Source organism: Rhineura floridana, chromosome 1 (genome assembly GCF_030035675.1).
Source record: "Rhineura floridana isolate rRhiFlo1 chromosome 1, rRhiFlo1.hap2, whole genome shotgun sequence".
Taxonomy (NCBI): Eukaryota; Metazoa; Chordata; class Lepidosauria; order Squamata; family Rhineuridae; genus Rhineura; species Rhineura floridana.
The window spans coordinates 105,165,928-105,192,162 of record NC_084480.1 but is presented as its reverse complement, the minus strand read 5'-3'; the positions used below and the strand labels follow the sequence as shown (position 1 = coordinate 105,192,162).

Below are 26,235 nucleotides of genomic sequence, written 5' to 3'. Positions count from 1 at the left end.
ACAAGAACTAAATAAGGTGCACACAGAGTAACAGCACTTACAAGTGCCTCATGAGAAAAGTACAGATATGCTGGTGCTCTTCATGGCATATACTAGAAGCAATCAATGGAAAACTATTCATGCTTTCCTATTTTGAAAGCTAGCAACAATGATTTACTGGTGAGCTAATAAATACATGTATTCCATGCTTTCATGATCACAGAATGCAAGGGTATTAGATGCTCAGTTCAGCATCCCAAGAATCTCAGCTTTAAGAACATAAGAACATAAAGAAGAGCCTGCTGGATCAGGCCAGTGGCCCATCTAGTCCAGCATCCTGTTCTCACAGTGGCCAACCAGGTGCCTGGGGGAAGCCCGCAAGCAGGACCCAACTGCAAGAACACTCTCCCCTCCTGAGGCTTCCGGCAACTGGTTTTCAGAAGCATGCTGCCTCTGACTAGGGTGGCAGAGCACAGCCATCATGGCTAGTAGCCATTGATAGCCCTGTCCTCCATGAATTTGTCTAATCTTCTTTTAAAGCCATCCAAGCTGGTGGCCATTACTGCATCTTGTGGGAGCAAATTCCATAGTTTGACTATGCGCTGAGTAAAGAAGTACTTCCTTTTGTCTGTCCTGAATCTTCCAACATTCAGCTTCTTTGAATGTCCACGAGTTCTACTATTATGAGAGAGGGAGAAGAACTTTTCTCTATCCACTTTCTCAATGCCATGCATAATTTTATACACTTCTATCATGTCTCCTCTGACCCGCCTTTTCTCTACACTAAAAAGCCCCAAATGCTGCAACCTTTCCTCGTAAGGGAGTCGCTCCATCCCCTTGATCATTCAAAGCTTTCAACTTTCCTAAAAAGCAAACTAGACTTGAAAACATATGGACAGTTCTTTGTGAAGTCTCAGAAGCCTCATGAAAGCTGAGCAGATTCTGGAGATGGACTCAGAGCTCTGCTTATTTCCTTGGCCCTCTTACATGGCTAGCAAACGCAAAATTATGCAAACATAAAACATAAAATATGTACATGTATTATTTGCTTAACTGATTCAGGTTACAGAATTTTTTTACTGGCACAGAATTGAGAACTCTTTCTATCATATGCAAAATGTGGCATGGAATGCAGCTTATACTATCCCATTTTTTTTTCAAAATATCTACAGTACTAGAGTTATTTCCTTAATTTCAGACATAAAATGGAAGTGACATGAACAATTCATAGCAGTGGTGAAAGTATGTTAAGCACTATCCTGCAAAAAACATGTTTAACAGAAATGCAAAATAGCTTATATGCCATGCCCACACAAAAATGTTATTTAGCAAGTGGATGGATTCATGTTGTACACATACCTTTGGGGAATTCCAGTTTTAACATATTCCTCTAGATTCCTGATGTTTGCTTCAGGGAAAAATCTCTCTTTTGTTACTCTGCCAGCACAGGCATCAATGACTAGGGTGAGTACACCCACACCACTTGATGGAAACTTAACGCCATTGCCCTGAAATTACAAACCTCATAAATCAAACTCCCCCTTTCCCTGCAACAGTAATTTGTAAATACAATAATCTGCTGCAAACTAGTGGTTCTACTGCGTTCATCATCATTTGGTTTACAGATAGCAATAGTGTTTCTGGCAGTGAACAATTTCCTATGAATTTTTTCTTCAAAAACTCTGTTGATACAATTTCCATGGCTCTCAGAGAACCTTGGTTAGGCCTTTCCTGTTTTCTTTGTGTAGCTGAAGCCACTGTCAGGTACAGATGTCCACCAGCAACCCCTTTTTTAGCCTTACAAAAGGGAGGTCATTACAGGCACCAGTGAAAGATTTACTCAGACACCTTATAAAAAACAGACTAGAACAATCCTCAGAAGCTTTTATTTGTCATGCTAACAGAACAAAAATCACACCCATGCTGCTAGTCTACTTTTCTCTAGCCCTGAAGGATTCAAGAGCATTTACCAGTCCATGAATTCAATTCTATAACCTTCAAGGTCATACCTTTCCAACATGTTTGGTCCGAAAGTGGAAAAGTGGCAGGGAACAAGAACTAACATTTCATCACTGCACTTAAACGACTAGAATCGAAGTAAATATCCCCATCACAGTGATGCTTCTTTTCTAATCATAGGTTTAGGGAAGGGCTGGCGAACCTGGAGTATAACAAAACCTAGTGGGTCACAACTTCCATCAGCTGAAATGATAGGAGCTGTAGTCAGGGTGATACGAGTTGTAGTCCAGCAACATCTGGAGGACCACAGGTTCTATACCCCTCCAAACTTATAATGGTTGGAGGCCTGGTGCAGTTAAATTCTGTACTAATACACAACAATGGATTTCTCCCATCTTATTTTGAAAACAAATCACCATCAAAAGATGCAGCAACTAATAGGAAGACTAAGGATGCCAAATTACTGCTATTCTTTTCTTCCAACCTTTTGTTTATATGGTTTTCATGGTCTTACACAGGGTATGATGGCATAGTATCCCAAACCAAAGGCTCTTATTATTCCTGGATGAAGTTAAATAAAGACTTACAGCACAGAAAGATCACAAAAGCATACTTACTGAGATATAAGATTCTTGGTTCTTTTGCACTTCAACTTTACCTGGGGACTGAATTTTCACAAGGAGGTAGGTTTTATGAGGTTCACTGGTAAATGCCATCTGAATATGATACAATATTAAAAGTAGTAAATAATTTATACTAGTGTTTCAAAGTTTCTCTTAGAACAATAATGTCAAAGTATTGAAACTATTGTGCTGAATGTTTTTATTGGAAACTGGAAAAAGTCTGCTCACATGTTTAACATAATAAAATGAAAGAGGGCAAATGTAATATTCCTGTTGAAGCACAGAAAAAATATTAAGTGTATATAAATTCTTTGCCATAGTCTTTGACGACGACACAACTTTTTCCTGTACAAGGAAAGCTTCAAAAACATGTCACAGAAATAGAAAAGTACATAACAAGAAAATCTGAAAGAAAACTATAGAAGTCACAAACAACATGGTGGAAAAGGTGATATTAAAGTCATCCTGTTTGATCACCAAATTGCCTATTGTCCTTAACTTTTCTTATTGAGAAGCTTATTTCAACTGGAACTTTGCAAATGGCCCAGATTTATGTGCTCTCAACAATGACAATGAATGGGTGCTACTGCAAGGGAATCAGAGGAAGTTATAATAGTTCAAGTTAAGTACTGTCCCAGAAGAGACGTCCTAGTGGTACCTACCAGTATCCTCTCCATAGTAGCTACTTCTGATCTTTTAGATAACATAACTACAAAGCCCAATTAAGTTCTCACCAAACTCTTGTTTGCTTATTAACATAGGAAAGTAATAAAGAAGGTACTTTGTGCATACCACTTCAAGATTCTTTTGAATAGGGTTAGAGGGTAGTAGGAGGGGTTGGAGAGATGAAGGAAAATGGCATGGGGCAGGAGGGGTTGGGATCAGGGAAAACAGAGGGATAGGGGGAAGAATGGGTGTGAGGGGAAAGGGAGGGGGTGAGAAACAAAAATGAAAGCATGGGAGAGCAAATAAATGAGGAGGAAAGGGACAAGAGATCCACTGGTTCCCTATGCCCAAGGGCCCCCAGAAAGCTCAAACTAGCCCTGCACTTTATAAACAAACATACTAGCAAGCACCTTCTCCTGGTAACTGGATTACATTTACCTTTCCTGAGAAACATCTGCACTTTCCCCAACAGATCTCTCTGTCAACTGGCTATAAGTTTCAATTGTCCTGACACCCCTTGTGTCCTGTACCTCTGTGGTGGGAAAATTGTATTGTGATGCTCACTGTTTGTGCTGTTGTAATTTAATGCCCCTTTTGTCTCTACCATTCCTTAAAAATGTACATATCATGCAAACCAATTTCAAGTTTTGCTGAGATTTTAAGCTTGACATTGCTCAATTTAGTGGTTTCCTATTATTTCTCTTCTCATCTCCATCTATGAGCTTTCCCGCTCCATCCCATCCTTATGCCTCTGCTTGTATCCATCTGTCCAAAACTTTTTTGCAAGCAAAAATTATTTTAAGTAAGTAATTTTTGTTACTTTAAAATTCTGCCCTATTCACTCACATCTGCAAGTATCCTGTCAACATAGTTGAAAACCCTGGGAAAAACTGCAAGAGATTAAGCGGTACTTGTTCATATGCTCTTGATACTGTGCTCTTTTCCCACCTGAGCTGAGCCACATTTCTGACAGGAGCCTGTAATCTTCATGGGCATTCTTTTCATGATAGTTGGCTTCTGGAAGTACTTTGGATAAGCTTTCATCAAGCAGTTACTGACAGGCTTTGACTGAAAGCTGGCCTGAATCTTGACTCTTTCACATCCCTGAGAGGAACAGTAACTGTGCCCATTCCTATGATATTTGGCTTGAAGAAACAAAAACAGCAGCCTGCACATGAATACACAAAAACAGATGACACAGATCACACATTATTACAAAACCATCAGTGTTCCATTATTGTTCATTTCCCATAGCTCCTCTCAAGCAATTTGTCTGGTTTTTAAAAAAAATACTATTACAAACCCCTGAGCAATTTCCTACATGGATTGTGCCAATCACATTGCCTCTGCTTACAACCTCACATTTTGATTGTGGGGAAGTTGTAATAGGCACAGTTCCAATGTCTTTTGTGTGTCAAAATGGACCAGGCCAGTATGATGAACCCTAAAACATCCAGAGGATCCCTGGGTCATACTCAATCATCATTATCATCATCATAAAAATAAAGACTTTCTTTGCTACCCCACCCCTTATCAATTTCCATCAAGGAACCAAATTACTTCATGTATACCTATTTACTTTGCAGATACAGTATGTTTCTGTACTGACCTCCATCTTGTCTGTAATTTATACATAATTTTCATACACGCAATATGCTTAATTGTGGTACCATTCATCTTCACAATAACTCTTAACACCCATCAATTATTATTCCTATTTTTCCCAAGGTGCAATGGAAAGTGCAAGGTCTGCTTGGGCCTTGATTCCTTGGTCATTTTCAGTGAAGGGGCGCTATTTTCTAATGTGACCATCACTGAACCTTGTAAAAGCAGCAACTGGAGCAGGAGCATCAACATCTAAGGCCTGGAAAGTGTGGATTTAACATCCTCATTCCATCCCCCTCTCTGCTGGCAGGAAGAAGCAAGAGCCCAAACTATCCAGCTGCCCAAGGGGAGGTACTCCAGCCTAAGGGATGAAGTCATGTGAGGGGGAAGGAAGGGCTATTTTTCTTTTTTCTCACTGCAGAGCAGCAGCTAAAGCACAATACCCTTTTTTCATCCACTACTACCTTTTTTTTTTAAAGCAAACTTATGTTATTTTTCTTTATTCGGGTGGAAAAGTGGATATAAATATCTTAAATAAACTAATAAATCAAGTTGAAGCAGTGATTTGAACTGAGCTTTCCTCAGTCCAAGTCTAACACTCCATGTACTGGATCATACCAGTCCTCTGTGTTTTTACTGTGTAACAGAGGCTGCATTCAGTCAACAGTTTATTCTGTTTTCCTAACGTTTCTATACGTGATCATTTCCACATTTTATTTGATCTTCCACACAATGTGAAAATCATTTCTGGAAATCTAGTGGAATGTAGTGGAAGCTTAGCACTCATTTCTGTGTTAATTGCTTTCAGAAAAAAATCTGTTGGTGACCCCATCCTTTTGCAACCCCAGAAAATTGCAGCAGTAAAGTGACAAAATTGGGGACGATATACCAGCACACAGTTCTTTCCTGCCATTTTCTTGGGGAATCATGGGGGAACAGAAGTGCACTTGTGTGGAAAGCGTGGGGGAATAGCAACATGTCCAATGACATTCACTGTTGTGTCACACCACACCCAGTGGTGTGAATGAAATTTAGCATGACATGCTGATGTATCGTCAAAAAGCCACAGTTCCATAATGCAACTGCAGTGTGAAAGGAATGTTAGAAATTGGGACAGAAGTGCTACCATTATAATCAGTAAAACTAACACAATAAACCCCGTGTCTAAATGCAGCCAAATACACAATGCGGCAGAAAACACAAAGTAGCATAAAATAGAAGGCAGAGGACAATTCTGTTTGTTCTGTGGATATTATGAACAGAACCCACCCTAACTTTAAGGTTATATGATGAAGGTAAATTTTACTGGCATCCATACAGATTCTTAATTCTAGAGATACAGGTTCGGGATAAAAGATAAATACTGCTTAACATATTTCACTGTGAACTTCCTGTGCTCCCCATCTGGTGCAGACTGCAATCCAATTCAATCCACTTCTTTTCCTCTCTACGGTAGACCTATTGAAGTGCTCTGAAATAGGCAGGCTGTAGATCAGTAGTAGTACACATGCATTGCATGTAAAGGGTATCAGGTTCAATCCCTGGCAAATCCAGATAGGACAAGAAAAACTTGTGTCTAAAATCCTGGAGAGCTGCTGGCAGTCAGTGTAGGCAAGATCAAGCTAGACAGACCAATGATGAGGCAGCTTCATGTTTTCCTGTATTGCTGCTTTAATGCAGAGCCACATATAGAGGAAGTGGGGAAATGAATGCTATGTTTTCCGCAATTCTTCCTCTGTACAGACTACACCATTTGCATAATTGCTCTGCAGAATGGTGCGGCGAAAGGGTGATCTGAATGAATGCTTTAAAGCCCTGAGTGGGTGGAGGAAGCCCTACCCATAATGGCCTAAGATGGACAACATCTTTGAATGTAAAGTCCAGTGTTTCTGGATACTCAGAACAGCCTACATTGTGGTAACCTCTGGAAAAATGACAGTTTGATAAACTATAGGATTCATAACCACAAATCATGGAGAATTCTCTTAGAATTACGTTCATGGTTCAAACACTCACAAACCCGGGCAACCTATGAAGCGGAACATTTAATTATACTAGAAATTATAGTTTTATGGCAAATATCTACCCAGTGCTGTTATCAAAATAAAACTTTTTCTCTGTTCGACTCTTCTGCAATTCTGTCATTGAAGAGGCAGACACATAGTCTTCCACACTATAGTAAGCAGACGCTTGCCTTTGGAATACATCAAATGTTACTTGAAAAGTAGCATCTGGTGGGTAACAAACGCCTACCCGAATCCAGTCATTCCTGAAGACAGAATGAGACAAAACATGTTTACAATATTTTTCATCTATATTTCCTTTCCTGCATACTTATTGTTATTTTCTTGTTTTCGTTTAGCACGATCATATACTACTAAAATGCTTTCTAACATTGACTACAATCATCCTCACCACAGCTGAGCAACAAGACAGTTGTAATTTCCAGATTACAAATGGGGAAGTAAAACTACCCACAACTGAATAGATGAGGCTCTCCAGCAATTGCCTGAGCTTTCACTATTCTGTCCACCACTCACCTGTTTGAATACTGAACATATTTTGATCATTCAATAAAATATTACTGAGAGATTGAAAGGACTGCTGAAAAGGTTGAAATGAAGACAGAAAATCTTACATAAGGACACAATAGTTTGATAAGGGAATATTCTTGCTGCATAGGCCCCAGTGAAGTGGAAAGGAACAGCACAGGAGCATTCAATAGACTTGTGCAGGATAATGGCTTGTGCCGCAAAACAACTTGGTTTTACTTTAAAATCACAGCATTAACTCTCATTTGAGACAATGTGTAAATCATTTATTAAAGTAACCCAGCCAATTTGTATTGTTAGTATTATCAATGAGCACTATTCCATCATTTAAATCATGGGTTTTTCTTGTTTTGTTGCGTGTCTATGGCTGATAAAATGTTTCTTGTTCAGTCTGTAATAATATATTACTGTAATTTAAAAAATGCAGAAATTTAAATTTCCCTTAGCTTATCCCATTGTTTTATGGTGTAGATGACAGTTCACCTGACATCTCTCATTGCATTTTAAATCAAAATTGGACATTGAAAGGGAACATACTTGTTGAAGTTAATGAGGTAAAGGAAGGTTGTTTGTGGGGCTTGTCCACTCCAATGTATTGTATAGCTCTTTTGAAGCATCACAACAGGCTGGTATTGCTGAAAGTCAGCTTTCTGATTATTAATACCTCGCAATATCATAGGATTGGAAGGGTATTCATCCCGCACCATAGTCATGGTAAGATTCTGTGGATTCCGTGTCTGAATGTAAACCTAAAAGATATCAACAGGAAAAAAAATAAGTACTAGAGAAGATGACAACTACATTGTATGGAAACAGTACAAAAATAAAAGGAGGGTGGCAGGGGAGAGATATAGTCTACTCTCATGTGTTGGACAGCCTGAGGGATATCCAAATACTTTTGGATAACAAAAACTTTGAATTAAGAAAAATGTTGTTTACTCTGAATTACATGACAAGTCGATCTGAAAGTTTTGATAAACCCAAGTGTGAACAATGGCTCAGTTCCAACCATGGTTTTGAAATAAGCTATGGGCTTATACATTCCCTCCTTGCATGTCGAATTCCTCTTTATTTCTCATGAGCACTGGTCATAGTTTGCCACAAGATCTGAATTGGAAACCAAAATCAGAAACCATAGTTTGGTGATATGGGCTATTTTGCTATCTCCGACCCTCCAAATGGGAAATAATTCAATTGGGGTATCATAGCAAGCTAAGGTTAGTGCTAAACAGGAAATAGAGAAGGTAGGCACGTATGAGAATAGAAGAGGAAGTGTGCAAGCCCATGGACTTGTTTTTGAGTGTCCAAACTATGACTGTCTGGACTGAATCAATGTAAACAGAATCTCTTCTTGGAATTTGGAGTTCCACTGTATTCTTTATACATAGCTAGGGCAGCTTTACACAGTTGTGTATTTTTTATATACAGACAAGGCAGATTAAAAAAAAGGTGAAAGGAAGCCCTTCAAAAAGAGCAAAAACAAACAAAAAATTGACTTGCCCAATGTCTTTCTCAATGTTTCTGTGAAATAGTAATAGGGAAAGGAGTTTAGAGTTTCCTGCCCCTGAGAACTGAAAATATTATGGAGAAAGTGTTATGTCATTAGAAGAATTCATTCTGTCTTCATACATCTAATCCTACTTTTGATAAAGTGTTTGCCCTCTTCCTCCCAAACCTTTTGCATTCATTATTTTAAAAAGAGTGAGCCATATGGGAATAGGGAGATGGTACGTAAGTGCGAGAGAGCACCCATTCAATAGTCTGAACTTTGAATATAAACAAGGACATAAATCAGGGGTAACAATCTTTGGCCCAAGGAATACATGCTGCCCTCAGTCTCATTTCATGCAGCCCTTGGACTAATTCAATGCATAGGGCAAAGACAGAGAAAGAGGAAAAGGTGGTGGCCAAGTCACTTTGGTTATGGTTTGGCCCAGCTCCTTGACGGATTACCACCCAAGGGAATGGGGGCCTCACCAGAAAAAAGTTGCCCACCCCTGACATAAATAGTTCTACTATAATTTGTGTAGAAAATCAGAGGAAATAGGAGACAAAGAAGTTCAGCTGCTCATGTTTTATGCATATTAACAACAGAGCATACAAACAATGGCATCTCTTTTAACCTGAGCAAAGGTCCCACTGCAGACCACACCATTCCACTTGGTTAGATTAACACAGTCGGGATGTCGAATCAGGTAGTTATCCATTCTACCAACATAGGTGTCCTTGTAGTCAGTCACAGACCCATCTACATCGTGGAATATAGAGTTCTTGTCACCATCTAGATCAGCCTCTTCAAACCAAGGACCAGGCTTACCAAAAAAGACTTTCAGAGAAACCTTGGAAGGCAAGAAGTAACATTAATCTCAAGCCAACAACTAACCCACTGTTCTCAATCAATGTATGTTAGTTAGAGTTGTACCCTGCCTTTCCACCAAATAGTGCTTAAGATGGCTAGCAACAATAGTATCAATACAATAAAACAGTAATCTTCAAGCAGTCATCCCTTTCCATCTGGGGAAAGCAGCTTGTCAGAAAACTTACATTTTCACCAAACTTCACAAGGGAAATATTGTTCTGGGGTGTAATTTGCCAGGTGTTTTTCATTAGGAACCCAACTGCACTAGTGAATCTATCTGGAGTTGGCATAAAATTGTTGAACGTGCATTTGGTGAGATGAATAGGTCCATCATAAATCTGAAAGCCTCTGATTGGATAAGTCCTGCAAAAATCAGAAACATAATTAGAGATCTTTCTACCTGTACACTTACTTAGATAGATATGGACCAAGGAAACAATCCCAAGTGCAAAACTAGGGAGTAAGCCCCTCCAAACACAGCAAGAGTTACTTATGAGTAAACATGCATAGGGTTCAGTTTGTTTGTTTGAACTTTATTGCATATAGTCATAGACCTTTGCAAAATACAGAGAGAAAAATTAAAATAAATAGGTGGCCTGCAGCTTCTTGGCTGCCAGGGCAAAATTGGCGACTGGGATTGTTACTTGTTTAAAATTGTCTGCTAAAAGTTCCACAACCAGCTCCTGGGCTGGTCTATCCTGGGCTTGTCTCATGAAAATCGGGGAAGGCTTACTATTTCCCCAAAGGTCAAGACCCAGGGCCTTTTCCAGCAGAGGATAGCTATTTCCCATCCTTGCATTAAAATCACCACAAATAAGGAGAAAATGAAAGGGGTAATCTGGCAGGAGGTTGTCCAGGAGGGCTTCAAGTTTGCTCCAAGACCCAGCTGCAAATCTAGAGGTTTGAAGGGGAAGGTAAACATTAACACATATAAAAGGGGACATCTTACATCCTCTGATGACTAAGACCTGGAGAAGTTGGGAACCGACTCAACTACCTCAGAGATCTGTATCTCTAAGGTTGAGGAGATCAAAATGGCCAGACCTCCACTGCCTTGGCCCAGAAAAGAGGTTTTCAGGGTAGGTTGCTCCCAGATTCTGAAGCGTTGTAGATTGAGAGAATTTTTTTCCAGGAGCCAAGTCTCCTGGAGGCAAACACTATCAAAGGACTGCAGGTAGCGGATAAAACCCAAATCCGCCAATTTATTCTTCCATCCCACAATATTCCAAGACAGGATGTTTATAGGTGGACCAAGGTATTTAAGGTCCATTAATGGCCTCTCAGCAAAAGAAAGCAGAGGCACACCATTGAGGCCACAATGTTGGTTACTCCTGGAGTCTCCCACTTGCATGGGGGATTTGAATTGGTCAGGCAGGCAAGTCTTGATTTTGTCTGTATCCTCAAGTTTGCGATCACAGGGCAGTTTAGCTCCAGGCATAGGTGTTGTAGTCTCTAGATATTTTCTACTTTGTGCAGCATGGATGTTAGATTTACGCTCACTGTTTCGTGGTAGTTTGGTTGAAGCAATATTGGGGAAATGGGTCCCAATTGCAGTAAAAGGAAGAAAAAGGGGGGAAGGGGGGAAAAAGTAAAAGGTTCTCGGCCTTGATAAAAATAAAGCTTTGTTTTAGCCAAAGCCATCAAGTTTACGTGCAAGCTGGGGGGGGGGGGAACAGGACCCTTATCTTCTCTCTTGGCTGCTCTTCTGGGTTAACCGGGTTCAGTTGTAAATATTAAATATTCATGGCTTACAGACCCTAAAATAGCTTTAAATTATAGCAAACAACACTCAGACACTGTATTTTTTTAAGTTTCCATTTGCAAACACAGAGCTTCTACTTCTACTTTATCTCAAGAGTTCAGCACGAGTTCTACCATTTTAAAACAGACAGCACAAAAATGTGAGTGTACCAATAATACTCTTTTTCCAAACATAGGATTGTTTGAATTCAACCCTTAATCTTTCTACTCTAATCATCCTAAGGACATGTACAGATCGCTGAACCCCTGCAGCTGGTTAAAATGTGAGAGTGGAGAAAAGTAACAATAAAAAAAGATACTTAATAAGTAGATTTTGTACAATAGTCCAACTTTTGCACTTTGATCTTGCTCATTTCAAGTCTGTAATTCAGACCAGCATGATCAGCCTAGAACTTGTTAATAATGTTAAGTTAGCATGCCAAATATTCAAAAGGACTTTGTTTGCAAGCAGCTTTAGGAAAATGAGTATAAATGCTCATTCTGGAATGCCATCAACAGCTGCTAGCAGACTTAAACAGAGCCACTCTTCCCAAACTTCAATCTCATGTATGTGGTTCTACCTGCTCCCTGAGATGAAGCTATTATTCTAGGACAGGGGTGAGGAACCTTTGGTCTTCCAGATGTTTGTGAACTACACTTACTAGCATCCCTGGCCATCGGGCATGCTTGCTGGGGCTGATGGGAGTTGCAGTTCAGCAACAGCTGGAGGGCCAAAGGTTCCCTGCCTCTGTTTTGGAATATAGCAGATGAATTGTTTTGGCAAATAGGTCTTTTGCAAAGTCAACAAGAGATTTAAACTCTTTTAATGATAGGAATATGCAGCTGAGTCAAATTAGCTTAGCATTGCCAAAGCTGAAAACAGATTTTCTTAAAAGGTCACTTGAGATCTTTCATCTCCTTTAACAAAAATGTAAGCATCTGAAAAGAAAAACTGCAGGAGTTGTTGCCTTTTTTTAATCATTATGAAACATGAAAAGTAATTTAACAGAATATTGTTTGTGGGACTGCACATGATTATCTAAATGTGCAAGTGCATTTGTGCTCTAAGAATGATCAATAGCAAATCAGCAGGAAGAAGATCAGGATCCAGAAAGATTTCTCAAAGCATGAATGTGCTTGGACAGAATGGCAGATCTGTGTACTCAGAATGCAAGGGTCTTGCATATGCTGTGAATGCCCAGGTTTGGTGCAATAGAAAGAAGAGCTGGAGCAATCCAAGTAACATAAATATTAAGTGATATATTTAATGTGTTTCTTATATGGAAAGGGGAAAGAGTTCTGTTCATGGAAAGGCCACTCTATTTCAGGCACTTACCGGTTTCTAGGCAGAGTACGATTTTTATTGTTTATTCCTCCAGTGCCCCAGTATTTGTTTTGGCCACCTGAATAGCCATAATTCTTGCTTTCACCAACAAACAGAGAGTCTGAGACTTCCTGGCTGGAGCCTTCATCACTTGGAAAGCTTCCATCACTATTAAAAAAAAACAAAGTCAGAGATCGCTTTCAGCAATGGCCTTGCTTTTCAAGAGCTTGAATTTGATGTTCTTTACAAGTGTAATTTCTACTGAGTTGAAGCATAGCAGTTAAAACTATAGTAGCATTCTGTGAAAACCAGTAGTGCAGTATAGCTTCAGACCTGGATTCCAATGACAGCTCAGGTACATACTTGTTAGGACCTATTTTCAGACTGAAACATATACTGACATTTAGAACTACCAAGAAGTTGCCCTAATATAAAAGAAGTTAAAACCAAGTAGCGCTAACCTCGCAAATGTTAAACCTATTCCATTGTCGGCAAACCTAGAAGAGAAAAAAACACTTATTTCAGAAAAAATGGCTACTTTTGATTAGGGCAAAACTACACGTTACAATAAACATACTTTAAAAAAAAAGTGTTTGAAAAAGCAATGGTAAACCCCCAATCCAGATACAGAGCATGTTCAAAATCTGGGCCCCTGCAATTGCTTTTTCCTTCTTCAAAATACAAACGGAAAATGAAAAGGACACTTTAAAAAAATGTGTTTATGGCCACATGTCCTTTGGCCCCCAAAGTGCACACAAAGCAAATGTATTATTTGAATGGGGCATGCCAGCTACTGTAACAGGATCACATCACAAGCCATGACATCAGAAGAAGGCAAATGTTTACAGTCAGACTAAGTTACAAAAAATTACATTCCATAAAAAATTGCTTTGTAAAAAGCAAAAGTGAATAGTTTATTTCAAAATGAAGCAGACATTACCCTCCTGATCTTATGTTTTACACATCTGTGTAAGTAGGCCTCATGGAATTAGATGGTACTTACTCCCACATGTGTACATAGAGTTGCAGCTCTGTATGCAGCAAAGTATGTACATCTATTCAAAAGTAAGACCTACTGAGTTGAAGAAGGCTCACGCCAAATAGGGGTATATAGGAAAACAGCCTGATGTCTCAGACTTCAATCTGATTAATAAAAGCTAGAAAATTTACTTTGTAAGAGTTATTTTACAAGTCTGGAAATGTTTTGTTTGTGCATAGTTCTTAGAATTGGCTGGAGGGGATCTCAGCTCACTCACTCCTTGTCCATCCTAAAGTTGGTCCAAAATTATGGGTGAGAGAGAGCAATAAGCATTTTAAAAGAAAACTTGACAATACTTTTTATCTTTACAATCCCATAAATTAACAGGACAAAGTTTTACCAGTACAGTCAGCTCCTGCAAGTCTGTTCAAGAGAACTATTTATTTACTTGCACAACATGTAGATATTTGCTGTTGGGCACCCACCCAGAGTTCTGAATGATGATATCCCCTCCTCTGACCCAAGCTCCATGGTCATTATTTTTATAAGCTATTAGCCTGTCTATGAGAGCAGCAACTCGGGCCTTCTCAGGATCTGCATCTTGATGTGGTCGAAACCTTGTAAAAGAAGGGGGGGGGGAGAAATGAATGGCTCTGCAAATATGCGAATTTACATACACTGTTATAAAAATTATTGCTCAGCACACAGATTAAAAAACAGCTACAACACGCAAAAGAGAGGGAGAGAGAGAGAGAGAGAGAGAGAAGAAAAAATAGGCTTTACTTTTGAAGTCAAAGGGGACTTAATCACACTGGGCTTCGCCACTAAGCAATGCCTACATCCCATACCACAAAGGGATCTCCCAGCAATCTCAAACTCAAAAAGGACAACAGGCACACAGAGATAGATGTTTCAGTTCTTGAGAGAATTTCTTTCAGCACTTTCCTCCTTTTAATGGCTACCTAACTCTAGAGTGCACGGTTCAATGTTGTTTTGAGTGTGTGTGTGTTTAACAAGTCTGGAATAATAATGAATTTAGTAGCCAAAATGTGTGCACAACTAGATTATTTTAAGACATCCAATGTGCAATGAGCTAGGACGTGAGAATTCTGGACAACACAAAAAACATTTATACATTTCATCCTTGATTATTTTTCCCAACAGACTATGTTCTACCTTGCATTATTGTCCAAACACAGATATTCCCTTTTATCTTCAGCACTTGCGTTGGTAGTTTTCACACCTTTATCAATGAATAAGCCAGCCTGCAATAATAAAAAGGGGCAAATAACTTTCTTTATAACTAATATGAAGTGCATACTCTTGCTGTTCTTAATTACACCAGCTAAATATGGGGGGCAGAGGCCTGGGAACATGCTCTTGAAGCTTTCTCAGACTGAAAGAAATCACTGAAAAATGTATTATCTCCTACATTTCCACCCTGTGCTCCTACTGGGAGGAAGGGTGGGATATGAATTTAATAAACAAACAAATAAACACATTAGAAACTGCACATTTCAGGATATTCCATTATTGAGAGGTCAAAAAGCAGATTCACTGATACCCTTGAGCTAGACATAAGACTACTATGCAAAATTGGAAATCTACACCATCTTCCAAAAAGAGAGACCATTTGAAATGTTTTTATTTTGTATACTGAAGACTCAGTTATCTCTGACACACAAATCACTCCACAGAGATAATTAGTAACATATATGGCTTCTGCTCAACCAACTAATCTGACTTGGAAAAAAGGGAACATGGGCACAAAGATTATTTCATTTGATACTAAATCCATCTTTGTGAGTTTGGTGGTAATACCAATGGTCAATTCAGTGCCTCTTTTATTACTGGTTCCTTTGTCTTTGATGTTTTAATGTGGTTTACTCTGGGCTGCAAATTGTTTTACTCTGTCTCTGCTAGAAGGAAAGTTTTATGTTGCTATTTGTACTGATTTTGTTTAAATTATTGTATTTTATAATCTTAAATGGTGTTTGTTCTTGCTCTGTAAGCCACCTAGAGAATGTTACTGATGAGTGGCCATCTAAAAGTGATTAAGCATAGTAGGCTATCAGTGCAAATATACTGGTCTCTAAGGAGTTTACACTATAAATAAAATGCAAGAAGCATATAATAAAATGTTACCCCATTCAAAATTATGTCAGTGGGGGATCCCTGTGAGTGCAGGATCAGGAAAGACTGGAGATTCTTATATCTAATGCATTTAACTGTGGAAAACAGAGGGGATAAAGGGATTGCCAGGGTGGGGTGGGGGAGTTCTGGTAACTTTCCAGACACCTTCATATCGAAAATTGATTCTATCCCATGATGCAGTGGCAAGACAAAAGATGGGAGCATGTGCAGAAAGTCTGGCAGAAAAGAAGCAAATTTGAAATGAAAAATAAATGAACTAAGAGATGGAAAAGAATGATAGAATTGTTTTAATTTTTTTAATTGTTTTTAAAAGATGGGATTTGTATATTTGTTTTAATGTTTTTAGTTACTGTAAACCGCCCAGAGAGCTTCGGCTATGGGGCGGTATATAAATATAATAAATAAATCACTAGGATGTACAACGCAGAAGCTTTGTACGGAATTAATTAGTACTGCTCCATCTGTATATTTTATTATCTTATCGCAAAAGGTTTTAGGGACTCTCTCATTTATACCTACATTCTGTAATTACACAGTTACGCACAAGAATATACACATGGGTTGTGCATAGTGTCTTCAATTTGTGTTTTATGTGATAGCCTAATGACTATATTACTGTGGTGGTATGGGTACTGATCAAATTACAGGGGAGGAGCAGAGGGGACCTGGTTCCCTTAGTACTGTTCTTTAGAAGGCTAGGGGGACATAATATGGCTAAAATTAGGAGGTCAGATGTGATATTTGTGGATTTTATTAAGAGACCCTCCTATTCTTTCCTCACATAATTCAAGCACCGGTATGAGACCTACTTCCATTCTCAAGCAGCATAAACAGGAATTACTATAAACAGGAATTACTTCCCATGATTAACCCTCTCTGGCCTCCATACACTGCAAACAGCAGTGTGTGCACAGAGTCTAAGACTGACAGTTTTAATGGGCTTGTAGAAATAAAACGCTTTGCCTATACAAATTAAAAACCAGCCAGCCACACCACCCTAGGTCACAGTTAACCAAGCTCCATCTTATTCTTAAGCAGCTATCTCACAGAAGTGAGGAACTTTCATTACCATGCCTAAGGCTTGGAATGTGTTTTCAGCTAAAATTCTAGGACATGGACGATAGATTGGATAGTCAGCATGTATTCTTTCTATATACAGAACCTACCTAGCATGACCCACATAATATGAAGCTTTTCTTTAGGGTGGGTGGTGTTAGGAGAACACCAAATAGTTGCTGGAAGGACATCAAAGACCAATTTGAAAGATGACAAGACTACAAAGGATGATTCCATCGTCAAGATATAAACAAAGCAGTTCATTACAGTCAATTTTTAAAAAACGTAATCAAGTAATATAAAAACTGGGTGATTTTGCTTGGCTCTTTGTACCTGCTCAGCATCTAAGAATGACTATCCGCCCAGTGGGATTAATCCTAACAGAAAGATCTGTCTGCTTGCAATGGATATACAGGCACATTTGTAGCTTCTGTTTATTAAGAAGCTATACTGCTTAAGAGACCAACACACATCTGGGCTGTTTTTCAAAAAAATGTTTTTTCTCCTTCAGTTCTGCTCAGTATGAATCACTCCCAGTAACATTAATCAGAATATAAATACATGCATATGCTCGCTGTAAGCATATAGTTTTATATAACTACCAAAATAATTACCAGTTCTCAAAAGATTCTAGCAGCACATCTGCTTGCATGAAATCAGTGGGACTTACTTCTAAGGAAATATGCATAGGAATGACTACATTAATTTATGACTTATCACTGGAGACTGGCTAACTATAAGCATAATTTGTATTTAGGTTAGAAACTATACATTATTCTTCAAACCATTAGTGTGATTATTTACCTTAAAGTTGGAGTGAACCTTATTGTTATAGAAAATTCCTAGTGGTGTAAGTTCAGCTTTGGTTTCAGGAAACAATCCATGAGACTCCCCTGTAGGCACTTTGTGAAATATATACCATATGCCAGCATCCTTGAAACAAGAGGGGATAAAAAAGATTAGTCATAGATTAGTTGGGCTGTCAGCATGGTGACATCACCAACATCACTACTACATCATATGCTTTCTACCCTAGCTGAGAAGTAGGGTGCTCCAAGAATCTGTATATGGACCAGTGCTTTTAAGCTTGTTCATAAATTATCTGGTTTTAGGGGTGAGCTGCAAGGTGACCAAATTATTTAGAGTGGTAAAACCCAAAAGAGTGCAGAGAGCTTGAAAAGGATCTCATGGAAATGGGTGAATGGGCAAAAGTGATGCACATCAGGGCAAAAAATAAATTAAAAAATCCTCTTCAGTTTGTCAATTAAAAATTGACAAATGGCTTTTTCAAATATGGAATATAGCTAGCATGGCGACGTTGACAAACTTAATCAGAAGTAGAGAAGGAAGGGTATTAGATAATATTTTTGTAGAAAAATTATCTTTATTTATTGCATATTGGACTAATAAAATACAGGATAGCGCTGAACCGTACATGTTAGTGGACCTGACGAATTATGAGGAATATTAGGAATTATAATTTCATCTGAATTATGAATCCCACAGAGATGAATGATACAGTGCCACTCTTTTTGAAATACAAGGCCAAATAGATGTATAAATTACTTTGGGCTTTTGGATTTCATTTATTTAATTTGTGTATATTATTCAAATTATATATGGCATTATGTAATTTTCTTTTTATATAGGTAACCTTCCTATAAATATGCGATACATTTATTTTTAAAAAAACCTCATAACTTAAGAGTGTAAGTATCCTTTTTTACAGTGGCCAACCAGACGCAAGAGCACTCCCTTCTCCTGTGGTTTCCAGCAACTGGTATTCAGAAGTATGCTGCCTCTGACTGTGGAGGCAGAGCACAGCCATCATGACTAGTAGCAATTGATATCCTTATCCTTTATGAATCTGTCTAACCCTCTTTTAAAGTCATCCAAGTTGGTGGCCAACACTGCCTCCGGTGCGAACGAATTCCGTAGTTTAATTATGTTCTATGTGACATACTTTCTTTTGTCTGTCCTGAATTCTCCAACATTCAACTTCACTGGATGTCCACGAGTTCTAGTGTTACGAGAGAGAGAACTTTTCTTTATCCATTTTCTCCATGGCATCCAATCCACCTCAAATGCTGCAACCTTTCCTCATAGGGGAGTTGCTCTATCCCTTTGAACATTTTGATTGCCCTTTTACGAACCGTTTCCAACTCTACAAATGGCATTATGTTATTGGCAGGTTTTTCCCCCAATTCCTTTCCTAATGATCCCAAGCCTGGAATGTGCCTTTATCAGAGCCGCCGCACAGAGTCGACATCTTCATCGAGGTATTTGCTATGATTCTATGGTCTTGCTCCTGGTCAGTTACCACCAGTTCAGACCCCATGAGCATATATGCAAAATTTAATTTTTTTTTGTCCCAACATGCATCCCTTTACAATAATTTGCACTGAAATGCATTTGTCATTTTACCACCCATTTACTCAGTTTGGAAAGGTTCTTTTGGGGCTTTTTTTTTTAACAGCAAACTTCAGCAGCAAACCTGGCTGCCTCACTTCTTACCCTTAACTCCAAACTCATCATTTATGAATAAGTTCAAAAGCACAGGCATCAACTTCACATTGATGAAGTGTGAACTGGTGGTGACTAGCTAAGTATTATTTTAGGAATGTGGTGGATAGCTCAATGAAAATGTTCTCTTAAATTGTTGCACAGTGGGCAAAGTGCATTCCATGCTAGAGCTTTAGAAAAGGGAGTGATTTTTAAAAAATCATTATATTAATGTTTTTACACACACTTGGTATAGAGCTTATAGTCCTGGTAACCCAAATAATTATTCACCAGTCACCAATGTCCCCTCCTTGGGCAAGGTCCTTGGGCAGGTGGTTGCACTGCAGATCCAGACTCTTGGATTAAACTGATTTTCTAGAACAATTTCAATGGGGGGTTAGGCCTGGTTTTGGCATGGAAACTGCCTTGGTCACCCCAACAGGAGAGAGATAGGATAAACCTGTCCCTGTTAATTCTCCTTGATCTCTCAGATGCTTTTGATACCACTCACCATGGTATTCTTCTGGCATGGCTGTCTTGAGCTGGGGGTGGGCAGCATTGCTCTGCAGAGGTTCCAATCCTACATGGAGGGTGGTGCTTGGAGAATATGGTTCAGCCCAATCTGGGACTTCAATGTGGGGTGCCATAGGGTTCAATTTTAACCCCCATGCTGTTTAACATCTATATGAAACTGGTGAGGAGGGTCCATAATTTTGGAGTATGTCCTCAGCAACATGCAGATGACACACATCTTCTCATTTACATCTCCAAGTGTGGCAGTGGATGTGCCAGACCAATGTCTTGCCTTGGTAATAATGGATCGGATAAGAGCCAATAAACTGAAGCTCAATCAAGGTGAGACTGAAACACCGTTAGTGGAGCTTCCCCGAGCTGGATGGATGAGATATGACCTCCTCTGGATGGGGTTACACTCCTTCTGAAGAGCTGGTACATAGCTTGTGGGAGTTACTTCTGGATCTATTACTGTCACTTGAGGCTGAAGTGGCCTCAGTGGTGCAGAGTGCCCTCCATCAGCTTTGACTGGTGGCCCAGCTGCACCCTATCTGAACAGGGACAGTTTAACTTTTGTTGTCTGCATTCAGGTCACCTATAGATTAGATCACTACAATGTGTTATATATGCAGCTGCCTTTGAAGATGGTTCAGAAACTGCAGCTGGTGCAGAATTCAGCAGCCGGATTGCTGACCAGGGCAAGACATATAAAACCAAACAGTATAGAAAACCAATTCTGGCATACAGGTACTGATTTATTTTTGGGCTCCATTCAAAATGCTGGTTTTAACCTATAAAGGAAAAAAGGAAGGGCAAAAACCAAGATGCTAGAAAAATAAATATTTATTGTGTAGTCAAACCCGACGTGTTTCAGCCTGTTGATTTTCAGGCCTTCATCAGGGGCTATAGATAAAACAGCAGGGACAAATTAACTTTCATGAACATGTAAAATCATACATATAAAATCATTTGATGATACTTCTCGCCAGCCTGAATTGTAATAAGACTGATTTATAGATTTTATATTCTATAGCCCCTGATGAAGGCCTGAAAATCAACAGGCTGAAACGCGTCGGGTTTGACTACACAATAAATATATATTTTTCTAGCATCTTGGTTTTTGCCCTCCTTTTTTTCCTTGTTTGGATGCTAGTCATTTCTTGTTGTTGCTTTAACCTATAAAGGCTTACATGGCTCAGGACCCCAATACCTTAAGGCCCACCTCTCCCCACATGAACCCTGTACTCATCATCGGAATCTCTTCTGTGTGTGCCCCCTCTGAGGGAGGTGTGGAGGGTGGCAACATGAGAATATGCTTTTTCCAATGGTGGGTCCCTGCTTGTGGAATTCTCTTCCCAAGGTGGCATGCCTGGTGCCAGCACTATCTATTTTTTGGCACCAGAGAAAAACATTTTTTTACCCAACTTTTCCGCCTTTAATCTGGAGGGTTTTAGGTATTTGTAGCCTCTTTTAGTGAAGTTGTAAGATGTGTGAGGCATGCCTTTGCATATATGTATAAATGTGGTTTTAGGTTCTCATTCTGTTTTGATTTTTATACTTCGTTTTAATGTTTGTACTATTTTTGTAAGTCTCTTTGGATTACTTATGTGAAAGAAAAAAGACTAATACAATAAATAAATAAGATCTGGAAAAAATGTGTAGAAAAAGGCAACAAAAATAATCGGGGGCCAGGAGTACCTTGCCTACAAGGAGAGGCCATAACTAGCCTTTGGTTTAGGAAAAAAGGTGACCAAGGGGGAACATTATAAGAGGTTTATAAAATTATACAGGATATGGAAAGAGGTTACTCTCTTTCTCCTGCCCTCCCCCTCCCATAGCACTAGAACGCAGACATCCAAAGAAACAGATAGGCAGGATATTAAGGACAGACAAAATGAAGTACTTCTTAAAGACAGCACATAGTTAAAACGCTGGAATTCCTCCCCACTAGATGGACCAGCATGATTCAGCAGGGCTCTTTTTAAGCTATTATCTTAGAAAGTTTAAAATAACTACTTTTATATAATTCATTTCCTTCTGCTCTTCCTGCCATTGCCCAGCAAAGCAACAATATTAGAAACTTTCCAGTTCTTAAAGGATTGTTGATAGATTCAGAAATCTATGTCCTTCTCTAGCACACATCCGAACACCCACCCCCAAATGTCCCTTTGATATGTCTCCTTGTCCAGTCCAAGTAGAATGCTTGCTCATCTCTTCCAGTCAAACAGTAACAACAACCCCCGCCCCAGCAAAAAACCCTCAATGGTCTGCTTGATTTGCACAATCAAGCAGTCCAGTTCTTTCCCCTCCTTCCCCCAAAAGGGAGCTTCCTGAGCTGCCAATGACAGTCACACCCATGCAGCCCTGAAAAAGTCCTAAGCTGTGCAGAGCTAGATGACATTTTTAGGCAGAGATCGTGGGCGCTGGTAAGCATCCATAATCTTGGGGTGCATAGAAACCACTGCAAAAGGCAACCAGAACCTGTGCAACAGCACCCATAGTAGCTGCAAATGGTGGCCACAGCTCAGAAGACTCCCAGTGATTATTCTCTGGGGTCATCTTGCAACTGGAGAGAAAACAGTATCTGTACCCACCAGCTCCAGCTTAGAAGACTCCTAGGAAGGAGTGTCCTAGACTATGCCAGGCTCTCTTTCACAGCTCTTGCTTCTTAGAAGCTTTTATAATATTTATTGATCAGTTCCAAATCTTCTCTGGATTGTTTCCATATTTCACATCTCAAAATGTTAAAATGTTTTAGCTTGCCTTAACATACAATCCATATTTTTCAGAGCTCCCATTAACCTATGACCTCCCATGCATTCAAGCCATCCTGGTTCCTGTACAAATTCTTTACATCTGGCATTTATACGCAACAAAATAATCCTAAATTCTAATTCAACCCTTCAAAACATAGTCATTCTTTTAACCTATAGGCATCCCCAGTTTCTACACCATAAATGCTTTATTCTCCAATATTTTAATCCATGTTTTAAATTTTGCATAATTGTATGCTTTTATTTTTTAAGCCAGTTTGAAACCCAGCTGTGGTGAAAAGTGGTGTATAATTTTTAAAAATACATAAATGTAATAAAGAACAGCTTCTGTTTTTTCACTCATATTTCAAACAAAAATTATCACTGGAACTCTAGTCTTATTATCTCCGCCAGTTTCATAAATATTTTTCTCTTGTAAAGGAAAAAGCAATTATAGCCACAACTATCTTTATTTTTTCTTAATTCTGAAGCACAGATGTCATTCATTTTCCCAGACACACTTTGCATTTATCAGTACATTTAAGCTGCAATCGTAACCAGATTTATTTGGGAGTAAGCCCTAATGAATTCAATGGGACTTACTTCTGAGTAGACAGTTAAGATTAAACCCTTAGGCACTAAACTCCATTTTCATTAAGAAACCTGCTAAGAAATACTGTAATAGAGTTGAGAATAAAATATTTAAATTTCACTGTTCACTGTGGATAGCACAGCACTTTAGCCAAGTAAGCAAAATAATGAGGGGTCAAGGGAGGTTTCAAATAAAATCTGACTAATTCAGATCTCAACAGCACCAAAACTAAGCAACCATCCCGGACTAACCAATCACCCAACCAGTTATTCCATATAGCTTTATGCTGGCATTAATGACCTCCCATCTAACTAAAAGCAACTGTTTTCTTTGGCACAGAGTGATTTTTCACTGCATTTGACCAAACACAATTTTACTGGCATGTAAAAGATGCATACAAACATTCCTAAAACATGTTTGTACATGAAAAAATGTTGGCAAAAGACATGGAAATGACTCCAGGTTACGTTTGTTGAATTCAGGCTGCAATCCTAACACCATTTATCTGGAAGTAAGCCCCACTGAATTCAATAGGACTTACTTCTGAGTAGATAAAGATAAGACTGCTTTTAATCCTCATTGAAACCAACTAGTCTTAAATTCAACTAATTTAGACTGCAATCCAATTCATGTCTACTCGGAAGTAAGTTTCACTGGGCTCAGTGGGACTTACTCCCAAGTAAGTGTGTACTGGATTGCAGCCTTAGTCTGGATCCAACATAATACAGGTATTATAAGCTTTTCTGAACAGAACATCCTTTATACACATCCAGGATACCAATACAAAAATGAGGGCATCTCAATAAGAGAACAAGGAGAGTTTACACCTTGTATATATATTTTTTGCAGAATACGATTAGTTAACCCAATGCACCAGGAGCCTCACCTGTGAGCCTGCAGCCACATTATTGATAAGGTGATTGTTGGGATGAGAAATCCAAAATGTTGAAACAGCCCTGCAATGTATTAGCAAAACAAATTGAAACATTATAAATACCAAGTCCTATAGAAGACTCCTAAGTCTCACAAGAATGTAAATAGTTTTATTTAAGCAACATTCATTATTATTGGAGGGGGACTTCTCTGTGCACTGTGCTGCAGGCCTTAACATAGTGCAAACTAACACTTCCTTTTCTCTATTGAAGCTTAAGGGACTGAAGTAAAATCACATAAACTCTGAATCATCTGTGGAAGGGAAGACATGTTTAATCTGGTCCTTGTGGATGAAAATCCTTTTCTTCACATTAATAGCCTTTTGTTTTTCAGAACACTATGCATTTTGTTTCCCAAAATAGGAATATTGGCTTGGATTCTGAGATCCCATGAGTGGAACGCCTCTCACAGGATGCTCCAGCTGGTAGGAAAGGGTAGAGGAGGGCAATTTTAACCGATTATCCCTGCACCCTTGCCGAATCTGCTTCAAACAGTTGGGGACACTCTGGAACAGCATGGGAGGTGGCACAGGAGGCTACAAGTGGAGAGGGAACACAATGAAAATCTCTCTCTCTCCACCAGTGAGAAACTCTACTGAATTAAAGAGCCCTTTAATTAATAGGAGAAGCCATTACTTTGGCAGAATGGCAATTCAGGATCTAAGACAGGAAGGCTTAGTCACAATGCCTTTTCTGCTGCATTCCATGGACTTAAGACAGGGCACAAACTGATTTTTTTTCAGCTAACTGCATCTTTCCACACACACATAGACAGGCAAATCTATCTCTTAGGTTACTCCTAAAGTCACTTAATGAATTATATGGCTTAGCAGCGATCCAAATCAGAGTCTTCCATAACTAAAGTTAGAATGTCACATACTGTACCACACTGCCTCCTTGAAATCATCAGCACCAGAAAGTTATATACACAGATTGTGGATAGTTCCTTGAAAATTTTTTTACCCCTGTATAGATTACCAAGGTAACAATCAGAGCCCTTACAGTTTTCCCCACCCCCTCATTTCGCCAACTACTCACATGCAGTCTGCGGCTGGTACTGGCTCATAGTTTCCATATACATGATCCCTCATGGCCGTGCACATTGTACTATTCCTGTCTGTTGGAAGAAGTGTGCCTGGCTTGGTGACCAGCCCTAGGTTATGGTACAGCGTATTCCTCTGCTCAATTCCATCCTCCATAAAAAAACAATGACCTAGTGTGTCATAACCAATGGTGTCTTTTATCTGCAGAAACACAAGTTTATTATGTCATTCCCCAAAGCCTGTACTGAGACATGCATTATATTTTTACTATTGTAGCGCAACTGCAATAAGACAGACACTTCAGTGTTGGCAATGTAACACTTAAATCAAATGACCCACAGAAATTTTCTACCCACAAATACAGAACAAGCTTCAAATTCTTGCCAGATACATTTATGTGTTGTGTCTTAAACAATACTTTCTCCAGATGTGTCTATTGATATATAGTAATAATCATGAAACAAAGGAGCAAAACATATATTTAAGAAGATACAAAAATTCTTCTAGAATACAATTAACACAAGTAAAAATTTATCAAAACTTAAAACCTATCATCACATCTAATCACAGAGACTCAAACTGCAATGGTGCCTTTCCACATGAGTAGCTATATAAACCAGACGCATGCTATCTGGTTGATTTTTACTCTTTTGGAAAACTTGGGCCCACTCCCCAAGGTTACTTCCCTGACACTGTCAACATTTGGTCAAAACATCCAGCCACAGCTTCACATAAGCAGCTGGGAACATGGAAAGGTAGCCTCATGATTCAGGCTCCTAAGGGCAACCACACTGCATGTAATACATGAAGTAAGTTTTAATCACCAAACGTTAGACTGGTCAATCAAATTAATAATGCTTCCAGAAGATACTAAAGTTTAGGCAAAGTGAAGACTCATGTTTTA

General features: G+C 39.0%; 1 protein-coding gene across 4 annotated transcripts in view; it reads right to left on the bottom strand.

Moving 5' to 3' along the window:
- The window catches only part of CEMIP2 (cell migration inducing hyaluronidase 2), a 76,565-nt gene that overhangs the window by 7,912 nt on the left and 42,418 nt on the right, over positions 1–26,235 (bottom strand). For all 4 annotated transcript variants that reach the window (XM_061628120.1, XM_061628131.1, XM_061628102.1 and 1 more), the window contains exons 9-22: positions 25,327–25,532; positions 24,243–24,312; positions 17,801–17,929; positions 14,963–15,051; positions 14,272–14,403; positions 13,269–13,304; positions 12,820–12,975; positions 9,929–10,106; positions 9,508–9,723; positions 7,922–8,133; positions 6,919–7,101; positions 4,176–4,395; positions 2,556–2,654; positions 1,339–1,487 (exon numbers count right to left, since the gene is read on the bottom strand). In XM_061628120.1, the coding sequence (XP_061484104.1) occupies positions 1,339–1,487; positions 2,556–2,654; positions 4,176–4,395; positions 6,919–7,101; positions 7,922–8,133; positions 9,508–9,723; positions 9,929–10,106; positions 12,820–12,975; positions 13,269–13,304; positions 14,272–14,403; positions 14,963–15,051; positions 17,801–17,929; positions 24,243–24,312; positions 25,327–25,532 (2,075 nt within the window). The remainder of the gene's footprint in view (positions 1–1,338; positions 1,488–2,555; positions 2,655–4,175; positions 4,396–6,918; positions 7,102–7,921; positions 8,134–9,507; positions 9,724–9,928; positions 10,107–12,819; positions 12,976–13,268; positions 13,305–14,271; positions 14,404–14,962; positions 15,052–17,800; positions 17,930–24,242; positions 24,313–25,326; positions 25,533–26,235) is intronic.